The 15,398-nt window shown below is 47.2% G+C and overlaps 1 protein-coding gene across 6 annotated transcripts in view; it reads right to left on the reverse strand.

Annotated features, from left to right (window-relative positions):
* TOX2 (TOX high mobility group box family member 2) overlaps window positions 1-1,444 on the reverse strand; it is a 172,007-nt gene extending 170,563 nt beyond the window's left edge. Inside the window, exon 1 of one of the 6 annotated variants that reach the window (XM_068912375.1) lies at window positions 1,248-1,444. In XM_068912375.1, the coding sequence (XP_068768476.1) occupies window positions 1,248-1,349 (102 nt within the window). In that variant the 5' untranslated portion in view covers window positions 1,350-1,444. Of the gene's footprint in view, window positions 1-188; window positions 758-852; window positions 1,038-1,247 lie in introns of those variants that run through there. The other 5 variants (XM_068912376.1, XM_068912392.1, XM_068912381.1 and 2 more) reach the window with 5 other exon arrangements.
* Between the last annotated feature and the right edge of the window lie 13,954 nt (window positions 1,445-15,398).

The following is a 15,398-nucleotide window of genomic DNA, read 5'->3' on the forward strand; positions in this document are numbered from 1 at the left end:
AAACATGTATAACAGACAAAGATTAATTTGCTACATCTGCGAAGCCATACAGCTTCCCTTCTGTTTGTTTTTAAACAGAGTTTGATCCCGAAGTATTACAACAGCAAGATGAGCCGACGGCATCCTCAGCTGCGGCTCCAAAGCAGGAGCGCGTTTGCTCCCTTTATTAACTTTTCAAATGTAATTACCAGGATTTGGCCCACCAGGACCCAGCCACGGTTACATCTCCGAGCATAACGTGGAGATCCTCCCTCCCTCTAAAAGGGTCTGCTTCCTAATGCTTTGTTGCTGAAAACATGAGCGCTGTTTGCCTAACCGCGAAGCAGGTGACACTTGAAGAGAAGTATTTCTCCCTGAAGTGCAGCACCTCTCTCCACTTCTGCTTCGCTCAGATGAAGGACATCTCCTAAAACACCTCTGGCACCCTGCGCATTCCTCTCTCTCTCTCCTTACAACCACGGCAACAAAAAAAAAAAAAAAAAAAGGATGTTTTTCTTAGCAGCCGCAGCAAGCACGCAATCTAGGTTAGGAAGCTTTCCACGGCGTGCTGTAGCTCTCGGGAAACGCACAAAACCGGGCTCTGCGTGCCGTACTTCACAGAAGTAACTGTGTCGCGGGATGCGAAGGCAGCGGGGTGCTGCCGAGCGAGGAGCAGAGCCCGCAGCCCCGGGACGGGGACCAACGACCCCAGCCCAGCAGCTACGCGCAGCAGCAAGGGGAAAAAGAAAACAAGGGGAAAAAGTGCCCGACGACAACACCACCACCACCACCACACACACAAATCGCTCCAGCGGAAAAAAATATTCAATAAAGAAATAATAATAATAAAAAACTCCACAGATACATACTCACCCCAGAGCATTTCTCTCCTAGTCGGTACCCTTTCCGACCTGAACCGCTGCCAAGCCCAGAAAAGCGGCACTTCAGACCCGGCCGCCGCCTGACCCCGGCGGCTCCGCTGCCCTCCCCTCGCCCTGCCGGGGAGCGCGGCGGGCCGGGCCGGGTCCGGTCGGGCCGGGCCCCGCTGCGGGCGGCGCGGCCCCGACGGCGCCGGCCGCACCGCTCCCAACGCCACTTTCAAAATTCCCTCCCGCAGGATCGCGGGGTGCCGCCGCCGTTAACACTTTCCTCCCACCCGCGGAGAAGTTTGACGCGCTCCGTGGGACGCGCAGGGGCGCAACCCGCGCCGGGCCGGGCCGGTGCTCCCCCCCCCCCCCCCAAACACCGCACCCCGCCGCGGTCGTTACCTTGTTGCAATGATAATAATCCAGGGCGCCGAGGCAAGTGGGGTCGGCGCCGGGCAGCGAGCCCACGGCCGTGGGGGCGGAAGGGTAAAACCTAACGTCCATGCCGGGGCTGCGGGCGGCGGCAGGCGGGGGCTCCAGCGGGCATGGACCCGGCTGCGGCGGCGGCGGTGCCTCTGGCGCGGCGCGGGGGGCGGGGAGAGGGCGGGCGGCGGCGGGGGGGGGGGGGGGGGGAGCGGCGGCGGCGGCGGCCCGGCCCGCCCCGCTCCGCGCCGCCCCGCGTCGGGGCCGCTATTGTTCGCGGCGGGCGGCGGAGGCAGCGGCGCGGCTCCCCCCGGCGGCCGGGGCGCGGGGCGGGCGGTCGGGCGGCCGGGACTCCGGCCGCCCGACCGCCCGCCCCTCGCCCCGGCCAAGGCTGGAGAAAAGCGAGCGGGAAGTCCGACCCCTCCGCCGTTTAACTCTCCTCCAGCCCCAGTTCGCTGGGGAGAGGCGTCAAGTCTCCCCTTCCTTCGGGGCGCAGACCCTCACCAGGAAGTCAATGGAGATCCTGGTCACCGACGGAGGTGCTACGCTCCAAGCAGCCGTGCTGCACCCAGACATCGCTGTCTGTTAAAGACACCGGCCTTAGAAAGATGACACAGCTCCCCTGGGCCATGCCCTGCACCTCTGATTTACCGTGAGGACCAGCTGGGTGATGGCTGGCAGGGCCGACTCGCATCGAAGGTCCAGCAGGTGGAAAGGGGGCCCGATTTGGGCAAGACGGGCTAGGCCCTGCCTGGTGGGCACTGGGTTCCTCCATATTAGCAGCTGTCACTCGTTCCCCCTTACCTTGCTTCTGACACGTCAGCCACCACCTCCATGCTGTAGGCCCATCTAGTCTCCTGCTTCCTTTTCTGTCCCTTCTCATGTTGGCCTCATCATATTTTCCTTTTGCTCGGTTTGCCTATTCTCTTCCGCTCCAGTATCGGCTTTATGTCGCCGCTTCCCTGTTTCTTTCTGTTTTCCCCCGACGTCCGGTGCCACCGCCCCCACCCTGAGTGATGCCCGGGACGTGGGGGGAGAGATGTGGGTTAGTGACACCTAGACTGACCCCGCGTGGCCCCAGGTGCTGAGCCTCGGCAAGCCTGCGCCTGAGCTCACGGGCTGTCACGCAGGAGCTGGAGCTCCCTTCGCCGTGCGGAAACTCATCTCACGATGGGCCCCGGAGGAAACCGGCCCAGAGGCGTATGCTATGTATGGAGCGGTTTTGCACTATGCTATTCTGTTCCAGATATAGTGAGGTGCAGTAAGCAATCCTTACACTCAGAGGCAGCTAGGACAGGGCTGATAAATTCTGTTTTCTAGCAAATCTCTGATGGAAATGACTTTTTTTTTTAAAAAAAAAAAAAAAACCCTGACTGTGAAGACACCATTGCAGCATGCACCCCAACAGGATTCTCTACAGCCTTACTCTGCAGCTGGAAACCTGTGTTATACAAATATTTAATTCTTCAACAAGCTTCTTTCATTGCCGACTCCTATCAAAATGGGAATGAGGGGGAAGGGTTGGGTTTTTTTTTTTTTGAATGCCAGCTCTAAGAATCAAGTGATTATGTAAAAATCATAGCTCTCATTGAAATTAAAACAAGCTTTTAGCCCTCGTGATGGTGGAAAAAATTGATCTGAGGATAAAAATTGATTTGGGCACAAAACCACTTCACATTTATTATTTTTCAAACTGTATGATTTTCTGAAGAATCAGTATCGATCAATCTGTGTTTAGCACCAAAGCAGGGCTGCTTGCAAGCGTTCTCTGCCAGGCAGAGCTGCTCTGAGGTCTCTCAGTCCAAGGCGTTATAGAAACGTATCATATTTTGCATTACAATATTGTTGGTCTATGTTCTGCGAATCCACACTCTTCCTGATTTGCACACGTCCAGAAGTGGCTGGTTTTCCTCTATGTTTCGGCAGATGCTGAACAGGCATGTCCAGTTATTAAAGTGTCATTATTTTTGTAAAATCCTCCCAAGTACGGTGACTAGTATTTTATGAAGTATAAATAATTAAAACCAAATTGGAGCTGTCAAAATAACGGAACAAAGTGTATTTTATGCTGCATTATTCTGGCTTGTTTATCCACAAAATTCAGTAATTAGTAAGCAGCCTCTGAGTCATTAGTACGAATTAGCAAGGTTTTACTATATTATTATCTTTATTAATTATCATAATTATTATATTTCTTATATTGTGGAGACATTGCTAGCAGCTTTACAGTTAAGGCTGAATTGGCTTTTTCAGTTAAAGCAGAATTTAATTTTGTTATTTCCTACAGAAATTAACACATTTCATGACCAAGCTTACAGTATCTCTTCAGCAGATACAAACTGATTTCTTTTAAATGACAGATTTCAGAATAGTTCCATTCTAACCATTTTAAAAGCTCTTCTTTTCAAAATGTAGCAATGTTTTCTTAATGTCTTCTCAGATCCCTGGAGCACAAGATTCACAACAATCAGCCCTGTCAAACTTTGTGCATTCATCTGCCTTCATTAGATCTCAAACAGAGACTGATCTGAAAAAAATCAGTCATCACAAAGTGTTATTCCTATTAATATCCATAAATCCTTTTTTTTGATATATACCAAGGGAAGGTGGCAGAGAAAACGCTCTTCGTCAAACAAACGTTCTTACAGCTCACCTCATGAATGTCTTCAGCGTTGGTACTCGTTAGACTGTCAAAAAAGACAGCCTGACACTGTCAGCTTCCCAGCCTGGGCCCCCTTGACCAGGCCCTCAAGAAAAGTCCTCTGAGCTGCCTCCAGCCCCTGCAATGCCCTGCCTGGGCACCTGCACGGCTCACTGCAGTGGAGGCACCAGCCTGGGCCCTCTACGTGTCCAGTGCTTTCTTTAGCCCGGTTTCTCCCATGTTTCAATATGTCTCATCTATTTTATCCCTTAAACATAAAAAGGAGGAGGTGAAAACTTGTCTGAACTCCTGCTTTCATCTAGCACTTTGGTGTCCCTCTCTACCTAGGACCAGCGTTAAACAACCTCTCTCCACCAAAGCAGAGAGACTTGTTGGGTGCAGGATGCACCAGACCTCCTACCTGAGAAGGATGGCTTTGTCAGGGTGCCCTGAAGGGACTACAAATTGCAGCGACGAGACTGCCCCATCAGAGAAGCCAACTTGGGTATTTCGCTCATACACCTTGGGCCTTTTTTCTCCTTTGGTCTTTTGCAAATAGACAGGGTTTCAGAGGCATAGGGTCCCTGCTCAGAGAACGTTCTCTTGGGGATGGGGCACTTTGGGGATAACTCTCCCACTTCTTCGCTGAGTGCTGTGACCAGCAAAGTGTTGGAGAAAAGGTGGCTGGTAGCACTGGCCAAATTTGAAAGTTTAAAACTTCAAAGTGTGCCTCCTGAGCTCTGCGTAAGACTGTGCATGCGCACATCACAGACGTTCTCCTACTATTTCGCTTGTGTCTGGATTGCAGCAGAGCTTGGGAGGGAGCAGGGTGCCGAGGTGCCCCAGCAAGCTGTCCCTTTTGGGGAACTCTGTCATCCAAACAGAAGGTGCTGAATGAATGTAGGCTACTGGGTATTGCAGCTGCCTGAGTTGAGGAATTTGCCATACAGGGGTTTGAATGCAGGTATCTAAGTTCCACTCAGACCCCACTTTTCAGTACCTAGCTTGTCTCCGTGGATCTCAGGCATTTGGAAATCAGGCAGGCACAGAAACGCAGACTGATGCTGGCCTGTCAGTTTTCAATTTGTATTCTTGGCTTGTACTGCCTGCATCCTTGCTCCATACCATACCCACTGCTTTAGAGCATAATAGCTCTTCCAAAGCTACCTTACCGTTTGGAAGGCAGGCATTTTCCTAGCAGGTCAGAAAAAAAGCAGACCCTCCTTCTATAGAAGCTCTGAGCTAGTGATAGGAAAAAGAGGGCTGAGCATCCACAGCTGAGCAGTGACCTTCAGGAATTGGAGATGCTGAGCTTCATGATGAGAACATGCTTATTCTGCCCTAGTGATACCCAGTTCAGACAGGTCTTACCTGCCAGCCCCAGAAACTCATCTCACCTTGCATCAGATACCATCAGCCAAGCAAGGAGCTTGCATCTGAACAGTGGAAAGTATTGTGAAGATCAGCTCCAGCCCACATGCCTGCTGTTGGCACCTACAAAGCTTGCAGGAATAATTAAACTCTGCCAGACCTCAGAAGACCATCTCTGGGGGATCCCTCACTGGAGGAGATTTAGGGAAGAGAGGAATAAAAAAGCCAAATCTCCAGACAAGTGGAGTGTACTCACCCCCTGACACCACACACGCATACTTCGTAGGCACAGGACCAATGCAGGGCTGGGATTTGGTCTTTTGCCCTCAACGGCGTGCCACAGCCGTTCCTCTCCTGTTAGCTGAGCTCCAGTGAAGCTGGAACGTGTCCACCCTAGGAAGAGCTGGACACTACAGAGGAGATAGGCAGAGATGAAGCTGAAGCAGGTACCCTTCGGAGGGATGAGCTTTCCCTTGGCTCAGTGGATTAGCCTTTGATTAAGCACAACTTCTCTTGGATCCACAAATAAAAAAAAAAAATAAAAGAAGAGCAGAGATCTTGTGTTTTGGCCAAACGTCAGAAGAGGAAAGGAACAGGCCACGGCAGCTGAAGCAACAGCAAACCCAGTGACACCACCAGAGCTGCAGTGTGCGCACCAGAGCCGAACCCAGCACCCACGAACAGAAGGGAGAAGGGGCCATTCTTTTTAATGAGTTCATAGCTAAGTGACTCCACACGAAACGCAGAATGTTTCAGCTGCTTTGGCCAAGTCGTTGAAAGAAGAGTAAACACGGCAACTCACATTTCATGCCTAACATTAACACTAGGACAGAAACAACAGTGTGATTATCTGGGCAATCCCATGTAAGCCAAACGGACTCCTCACAAAAAAGAGAAAACTGTACAATGAGTATTTCTAAATATTACACTAAACCTGAATAATCATAATTTCAAAGGCACTTTTTATGAGCATGAAGAAGTGGCTGAATTTATCAGATTCATTATTTTTTTTCCAAGTAGCCCTCCAGCATCCACTGGTCTTTATATGAAAGTATATTTTCATTTTCAACGTACCATCTAAAATGCCTTCTCACATTATTTTTAAAATAATTTAGTACTGCACAGTTTATTATTTTAAAATATGGATATCAATTTTCCACTATATTATGCAGCTATGTTTTGACATTTTAGTCGTATCCCCAGTTTGTGTCTGAGAACTCCTAATCATGCTGTTTCATTCAGAGCTACACTTCTCATTTCTGCTAGGAAGTATATAGATCTCTAAATATTCAGTAGTTTCACTGGGTATAAAAAGTGCTGAACAAATGGATAAAGCCCATTGCCAATAAACACAATGCAAATGTGTACATTAAAATGCAATGAAATTGGATTAATTAAATCCACATTGCATCTGGATGTACATGTAAAACAAAACAAAATTAAATGCAACTCAGAAACTTCCTATTACCTAAAAATGGGTCTGACCGAAAGTGCCTTCATTTACCTGAATGGGCTCTGGGTCAGGAACTGTGCTAGTAAATAAACACATCCACAATCTAGATAAGCTAGATTTGACCCACAAATCAAGGTTATGCATTTGGCATTTTATGTCATTTAAAACCTAATGTAAAATTGCATCTCTTTGCTTACAAAACAGATGGTATTAGGCCTTCTTTTTGGCATCGGGTTTTGGTACCTGTCCAAAAAATCTTCTTGACATCCTTTAAATGCAGCTATTTAACCACCTGTCACTTTGCTTTAGATGCCCATTGAATTTCTGACAGGAAAAACATTATTTTGTCTGTGCATTATTTCATGACACGGGAAACGTAGCACATATACAGCAAAGTTTACACATTGTGTGAAAATCTATTTTAAAAAGGAGGAGAGTTGTTACATGCTCCTAAGGCAATTACTCTGTAATTAATGTCATTGATAGGATGAAGCATTCCAGAAACGCAAATACAACAAAACAGACCAAGCTCAAACGCGACGGAGAAGCATTAAGGATGCTCACGCATCCACTTACGTTGTTCTTCTGCCTAAGTGAAAGAACCTGCTCTCCAGTCAAATACGGAATCGGTTGATGCTTACGAGCAAACCCTTTTCCCCCAAAAAGCTCCATTAACGCAAATGCACTGAATCCAAAGGTCCCAACACTGGGAAATACATCAGCAAATTTATTCTCACGTTCCAGGTGATGTAAGTGCCTAAATATCTCGAGACATCAGACCCCGGCTCTTTGCTTATTCCTCACTAAAGGCTTTAGGGTTTTACCCAAATGTAGTTGCAGGTGGGTGAAATCCATACAATCCTTATCTCATTTTTTTTTTTTTTTTATTAAATGAAAATCTAACAAAGCTTAGGTTTATCACATTTCACACGGGCGACACGTGGCAAACATGGCTGCACCCGTTACCTAGTTGTTCCACCATTTGAAGAGATTTGGCAGCAAATGTCAAAAACCTCAGAGGAGAAGATCCGGTTTTCTAGATGCGAACACGCCTGCCACGCGCAGGGACGGTGCCAGACGGCCAGCTCATAGTCACGGGGAGATGGTAACGGTGCTCGGAGGCATCGTCATTCATGCTAGGCCTCCTCTTTCTGAATTTTCTCAGCAAATCTGTTCTTGAGGGCAACATCAACACATGGGCTGGAAAATGACAGCTGATAATTTGCAGGGCCAGCCCAGGTCTGTGTCAATAGCCTCTACTTCAAAGTGCCATGGCGAGCTGGTCTAAGTTTGGGAATCATCTGATGTAGCAGAAAAATGATGTTTTATGGTTTGTTAGCAGACCTGTCTTCTCAAAGGCCATACATATTGCTACAGCTAGCCAGAAGTTTCTGCACTTGAGGTGAAACCCTATCAGTAACAAAGGCAGGGAGCGCCTTGTCCTTAGCATCGCCTCCTTAAATCCTTACCTAGTGACGCTCCCGATTTTTCAAAATACCACGCAACGCATGGAGCCCCTCCTCCGAGGTGTGGGGCAGCCCTCACTGGTTTAGAAAAATCCAGCTCCTCGGCGGAGGCAGAGGTCGGAGCCCGGCTGCAGGGCGCTCGCTTCGCAAGTCCCAGCCGCGGGCTCTGCACTCCTGCCTGCCCTCAGCTTGTACTTGACTCCCGACAAATTATTTGTCTCCTTGGGGGCCTGTTTGACAGGAAAATACACCAATCTGCCCTCCACACCCAGCAGCAAGCACTGCCCCTGGGCGGTGTGAGCCTACGCAGACTTGGGGCAGCGAGACAGTGACAGCTATGGAAAAGCAACGAGAGGGCACTCCAGGGAGCGGAGATGGTACGAGGTTATCCCAGCACGAGTACGCTTTACCCTGCGCTTTATAATGGGTTACTCCTTGCTTCATCTGGGGACGGGTCCCAGGGCCTGGTTTTCAGAGGTTTATCAGGCCCACCTTCCTTCAATCTGACAGCGCAAATACAGGCATTGTCTTGCACAGACTGAATTTACAAATTTTACTCCAAAGAGGAAGAAAAGGCTTACAAGAACAGAGTGAGTTTTCCTCTGTGCTGTTTAGGGAAGGTGCCACAGGGCAACCCGACAGGTCCTGGGAGGTGATGCCCGACTCCACCAGCGCCGGTATTGTCACTCACCTCTCCCTGCCTGTCTGTCCCTGGGCTCAGAAACGCTTACAAGGCTGTAGCAGGTTGTCCCTGAGACACCAGGGCAAACCACCAAGCACAGTGTACACTGAGAAACGCAGAAATGCAGCTGGTGTGTGACTACTGCAGGGTTTCTGCAGCACAGATGGATTAGGCTGGTGGCGAGCCCAAAGCTGGCCATTGAGTCAAAGGCACTGGTGGGAAAAGAGCCTAAAACCCAGCCTGCAAATCCTCTAACCAGCTGAAGGCTTATCCCTTTACCCCTTCACCCAGGCAAGCCCAGTCCAGCCTGCGTTTCCTCGTTGATCATGAAGCATTTGATAGAATTTACTGATTTCTTATGTAGAAGACTATTTCCATTGGCTTCCTAGGGATTCCCCCATGCGAACGTGATCAGGGCTGCACGTGCTGTCAGGGCAGCTTGCAGGCCACAATTAGTCCCGTATCCAGTCCTCGGGGAGCCCGAGCTAAAAGTCACTCTACTTTCCTGCGTGGGACACTGTTAGTGAATGGGGTGTCTATAACTAAGTGCTACAGAAACATGCAAAACAATTTGTCAGGTTCTTATGCCACTTACATAATGGAAGAAATTAATCCCAGGTGCCTCTGCTGCCACTGGCAGGAGCATTACGCCAGAGATGAATTTGGCTTTGTATCTTCAATTTTACTGTGCAGTAGCTCAGAAGTATTGCTTTTGATTTCAAGGATGTCACATACTGTGACCAAGTTTAACAGTTTCTTCAGTATTCTTCCTCCAAAAGTAACAGAGTCATTTTTTATAACCGTACTTCTGAATGAACGTCTCGGAGGCTCATGCTCCAAAAGTGATTCAATTGAATCATCGTGCCAGTTCATTTTGAGGGGAGAAGCCTACGCTCCCCCTCCTCTGCCCAGAAAATTAATCTTTTTGAGAGCATCTCTCAGATTCCTCAACGCAGTGGAGAGTGCTTTTTGTTTTATAAACGATCTTCTGAGCTTGGAACAGTTGGCTTCTTTCTCTAAACTTATTCAATATTTTGGTGGTGTGAGGGAGCTCCTACACTTACCCTCAGTCTAGGGGAAAGATTGGCAGCTGATCTTTAGAAATTAATTCTTTTTCACCAGTTCTGTGTGGCTGTGCTTTGCCAGGGTGGGAAGAAAAATTATCTATTGTGAGATTTGCCGATTGATCTAGGATTAAATGTCAACATTCATTTTAGTTCAGTTTCATTGCCACAAATTTTTCTAATTTTTCCAAGCCCAGGTTTCCGCTTTTGCCCAGCACATCACTGCTAGATGATTTTGTGGCAGTATGGGAATTTCCCTAGACAGCCTCTGAATCGAGATACATGTTCTGTACTTTAATAATATTTTTGCATGTCCTCACGTGCATGAATACACACTGCCCCATTACCTGGGAACAGATAGAACCCCAAATGGCATTGCCTTAAGAATAAGGGCTAGAATTATATCCCAAATTGGGCTCACTATAACTATTGCCCTTTCCTAATGATAGAAAGTCACCTTTTTAAAAACAGAAAGGTTAGCAAGCCTGGAGATTATCTGTGATGATTTCTAGCTGTTTCAGCCTGACCTGGGATGACTCCTGTTTCTTCAGCTGGTTTACCACCGCCCTCGCAGGGATAGAGGAGTAAGCGAGAAGAGAGGTTTGACACCGGGCTAACATCGGGCATTTACAGTGGCATTGCCAAAACATTTGTGAGCCTAAAGCTTTGAACATGAGGAACAGACTCCTCTAGCTTGTGGCAGCCTTCTCCATGGCCTCGACTGTCCAGGGAAACACTGGCTGGTGTGCGTTACCAGCCAAACAAATGATGGCTTTTTCATTTCGGTGGTGGAGATGAAGAGTCTAGCGATGCCGTGGCGAAGGAGGGGAATTATCATGGGTGAACCCCTCCCAAAATGTCCTCCACCTGAAACAAAACCTTTCAGCTTCGTTTCAGGTTGCGGACTGCTCTCTGTTTCTTAAGACATTTGCATCGGTCAGGAAACAGAGACCCTCTTTCAAAATGAAAACTGAAAACGTGTCATTTAGAAGATGCTGATGTGAGAGGTTGTGCACGTTTTCAAACCGTTCGCCCCCTCTGCTCTCCCTCTTGCGGAATTAGTACAAACTAACAAATACTGTTTGTGTAACTTGTTTTGCCCTTTGGGTCTTCTAATGAATTCATTTTTCACCAAAGATACACCCTCCTGTCACTCTCCGCAGACACGCCCTCGTTGCTCCCGGTCCAGCCACCGGCTCAGGCTCTAGACATCGGTTCTTAGCCCCAGAGATCCTGGTAAAGTACCCCCAACTGCAGTTATGCTCCTCTTTCTTTCTAGGTCCACCGCTGTTGTTCTTCCCCTTCCCCCAGGCCCGATAGCCCTCTAATGCCCTTCTTCCACAACTCCTCTTATTCCTGCCTCCTCTTTGCCTTTCGGTCCTGAGCCCAAAAGTTGCAGCTTAGCCAGCTTTTCTCCATGGCCGTGCAAGACCCCCCCCCCCCTAATAAATCTAATCTGGAACTTTAATACAAGCAACAAATATCACAACACCTGGCGATTCTTTCTTGGTTTAAAGTTTCCTAGGTTCTGCTAGCCAGTTAGAAAACTTGAACAACTACTCCCATGCTAAGTGTTTTGCTTTAACTATTTATATACTTCATCCAAAGCTCTGGCGTTTTCCCCACTTTATTTTCTTCTGCACAGTAAAGGCTTGGAGGGTGGGAGGAAGTGCAGAAAAGCCTGACCCTGAGCAAGGCAAACACCACAAAAATCAGCATGGGCTGCACAGGCTGAGCCATTCGGTATACGCTCTGCATCAAACAAAAATAGTATTTTAAAGTAGTCAATCACCATCACCCTACAGCTCATCTCCTGACTTTTTCAACTTTCCAGAAGAGTTTGCACTGTGACGCAGCATGGTGGATGTCAGGAGAGATGGTTTCTAGGGAAAAGTTAGACTGTGGATGATGAAAATCAGACTTTTAAAGGGAAATCAGATTTAAATTTAACTAGGGAGCAATGCTGTGGCTTGCACGTGCTAGCTGATGTACATAGGTACGCATCAGCTGAACCCAAACCTGGCCTGAGGATCTGCGGATCTCACTTCCTCCTTCTCCTGCACCAGCTGTAGGACTTGGTATGTGAATACAGTTGGGAATGAAGGATTTGGTCCAACCTGATTTTCCAATTTTTTTTTTTTTTTTTAAGGGAATACCACACTATACCAACAGAGCAATTATTTCACCATCGCACTGGGGAGAGGAGCAAGGCTCTGGGCTGTTTGTGGCAGGGAGAAGCACCCTGGCCTGGCTGCAGCCGTCACTGCTCGCCCTGCTCAAGGACTCTTTGGAGAAAGTAAGATTTTGCCCCGTGGTGTTATTTAATAAAACACCAGCTAAACACAATACTTCATTATGGTCTTAAGCCTCAGAGACAGACTCCCTACAAAGTCAAGTTTCTACAGTTAATTATTTTGAAGCAGATAAAAAAGTTTCTGCAAGTTTAAAAAAAAAAAAAACAACTGCTTTCCCTGTGGAAGTATTGCAGTCTCTGCCCTCGGGCCCTGGGGTGGTTGTTGCCTTCAGCCCGCCCAGCTGCCCAGCCTCCATCCCCAGACAGGGCAGACGAGGCAGAGCGATGCTAAACGGAGTCCCCATCTCCTGGAAGTTCATGTTTTCCCTGAGAGAGGGAGTCTCGAGATTTCAAACAAAACTTTGCCAGCTGACTGTGCAACTAAAGAAAACACTGATGTAATCCAGTGAACAATGAAGAACCCAAACTTAGCACAATGATCCATTCGGGCTTTGTTTCTGGTTTCAGCAGCTCTGTGCAACATTGATTACATTCACAGGGGCCACGTTCCCAGACCAGGCTCTGGAAGGGAGCAAGCTTTCCCCGTCTTTCAGCTGACTGCAAACTTTTGAAAGCACAGGAGCGACAAACATGTATGACCGCAGGCTCAGGGCCACTGTCGTGGGCTACAGAAGGTTCCCTTGGAGAAGCTGGTAATTAGTTGTGAGATGGGAAACCAAGGACAGGAGTAAGCGCATGGTCTCACCTGGGCGAGCGGAGCCCCACGGGGGCACGGGCTGCGACCTGCGTGGATCTGGGAGTTCAGCTGTGATCTGGAAAAGGGGACAATTAACCCAGTGAGAACATTCACAGATGATAGAAAGCATTCATGATAGTCACAACTAAAGCAGAACACAGAACGTTGATTTCTTAGGCCAGCTTTCCTGATGGAGGCAAAGCCTTGTGGAAGGACCACTCAAAAAAACTGCGGAAGATACAATGGCAGATGGTTAATTGTTACAAACGAGAGAGCAGCAACACCAGCCTGACAAGCACAGCAACGGTTCTGAAGTAATGTTTACTGCTCAGGAAAGATGTGAGCCACGCAGGTAGTTCTTTGAAAACATCAGCTCAGTGCTCAGGGATGGCCAAAAAAATTATCAGTAATTATCAGATGAGAAATAAAGACCAAAACAGAAAATGTCATTTTGCCAGGGTGTAAATTCTTGTCGTGTCATCTTAAATATTGCAAGCAGTCCTAACGTCCTCCTCCCAGAAAGGATATAGGAGAAATACAACATTTATAAATATAGGTCCAAAGGATTATCGGAGTTGTGAGCTGCTTCCACAGGAGGAGCCACTAACAGGCTAAGGAAAAACATGAGAGTTTTGTCTTGAAAAAGAGCCTATGGAGGAAATTGTGACGGAGGTCTCTAAAAGTCATGAGCAGCATAGAGAAAGATACTTAGGGACAACCATTTATTATGTCTTGTAATGGGAAAACCAGAGGGACCTGAATGAAATTATCCATAAGACAATACTTTTCCAATCCATAGAAAATTAAATTGTGGAACTCACTGCCAGAGGATGCTGTGGAAGCCAAACGTACAAGTGGATTTAAAAGGGACATGTTCTCAAAAGCAATTAGTTGTGATGATCCGAACCCAGCCTTCAGATCAGGAGGTCTCTACGCTCGCATTTGCCAAATCTGAGGCTGTAACCTGGGGAAGTGTAATTTTGTGCCTGCTTTGTTTCTTTCACACTTTTCACTGGTTGTCACTGTTGGAGACAGGATACTAAGCTACATGGATACAAAACATTTAGGAAGCAAGACAGTTTTTAAAATCATGGAACCCACCCACAGGAATACTGTAGATGTGGGGCCCTGACCACAGGAAGCAAACACCAGCCTCAACTTCAGTGAATCTGGTCCAAGCTGATAAGAAAACAGGAGCTGAATGTTAAGTGTGAATTAGTGCTATATAAAAAAAAACAAACTACCAATACCTTTGCCATTATTGATGAATTTGGTTATTGTTCGCCAATAAGGTATTTGAGGAGCATTTGCATTAGGCTACTGACAGAGCTGACCCAATAACATATAAAGATTATTTATGCTTGGATTTATTTGCTAAGTAGCGACAAGAGCCTGTAATTCAAGAAGCTGCATTCCAGCCACACAGATCAGGCAAAGCCCAAAGAGCAGTGTTTTGCCTGCACAATCCACTTTTAAAGTTCTGGGCCAAAGGTCTTGCCTGTGCATGAGTTTGTATATATTGGTTTAACTGAAAGCGGAGTTTGCATTACTTTGCAAAGTCATGTCTTCACGCCTCTCATTTTGCTGAGTGGCCCAGAAGTGGGACTCGTAGCTAGTGACATAACCTCAAGCTTGGTAAAGATCTCTTGGTCTACCTCCCCAAATTAAGTATGACTGGTGTAGGAGTCTGTGCTCTCTTGATCAGGTTATTTGGTACTTTGGTTTGTTTTGAACATGAATAACTATATCTTAACCTTTTATTTTAAAACCTGCTAACCACCAGAAATCATTGCCCTCATTGTTTGAGGGACAATAGCCTAAACATTTAGGTTGGAGGTGTTGAAAGGGGCATAGCTCAAGGTGTAAAAATCTTTGTTCAGAGCTGCACAGCATTTGCTGTTTTAATCCCAATATGCTGTCCTGAGCGACACCTGGATGTCTCAATAGACAAATGCTTAGATAGCTTGAGGGAGATGAGATCTCAAAAAGTTGAATCATTACTGTATCTACAGATAGTGAACTTTCGCGGTCAGGAAATTATCATAAAAAAAAAATGATACCCAAGATATACCTCTGACATTAAGAGCAGTTCAGTGTTGCTTACAATCTTCAAGTCACGGAATAAACAGGGAGTAAACCCGAAGCTATATGAACCTTGCCCGTTTTGCATTTACAGAACTGTGGATCTGAGAAGAGGCTTAAGCTGGGCATGTGAAGAGATGCAGAAATCTTTAGATTTGCATATACAATATTGAGATCATGAGAATGTCACATTTAAATGCAAAACTCACGTGTCTCATGAATAAATCATGAATGGTGGCAAGACTGATTTATCTTTTTTTTTTTCCTCCAATTGTCATCTCCCCCCCCCCCCCTTCCCCATCCACTGAATAGACACTGATCTGCAAAGCAGACAATTCCTCCTTCCCTTCTCTAGGAAATGCATTGATAGATGAGCCTGGA

Source organism: Struthio camelus, chromosome 18 (genome assembly GCF_040807025.1).
Source record: "Struthio camelus isolate bStrCam1 chromosome 18, bStrCam1.hap1, whole genome shotgun sequence".
NCBI lineage: Eukaryota > Metazoa > Chordata > Aves > Struthioniformes > Struthionidae > Struthio > Struthio camelus.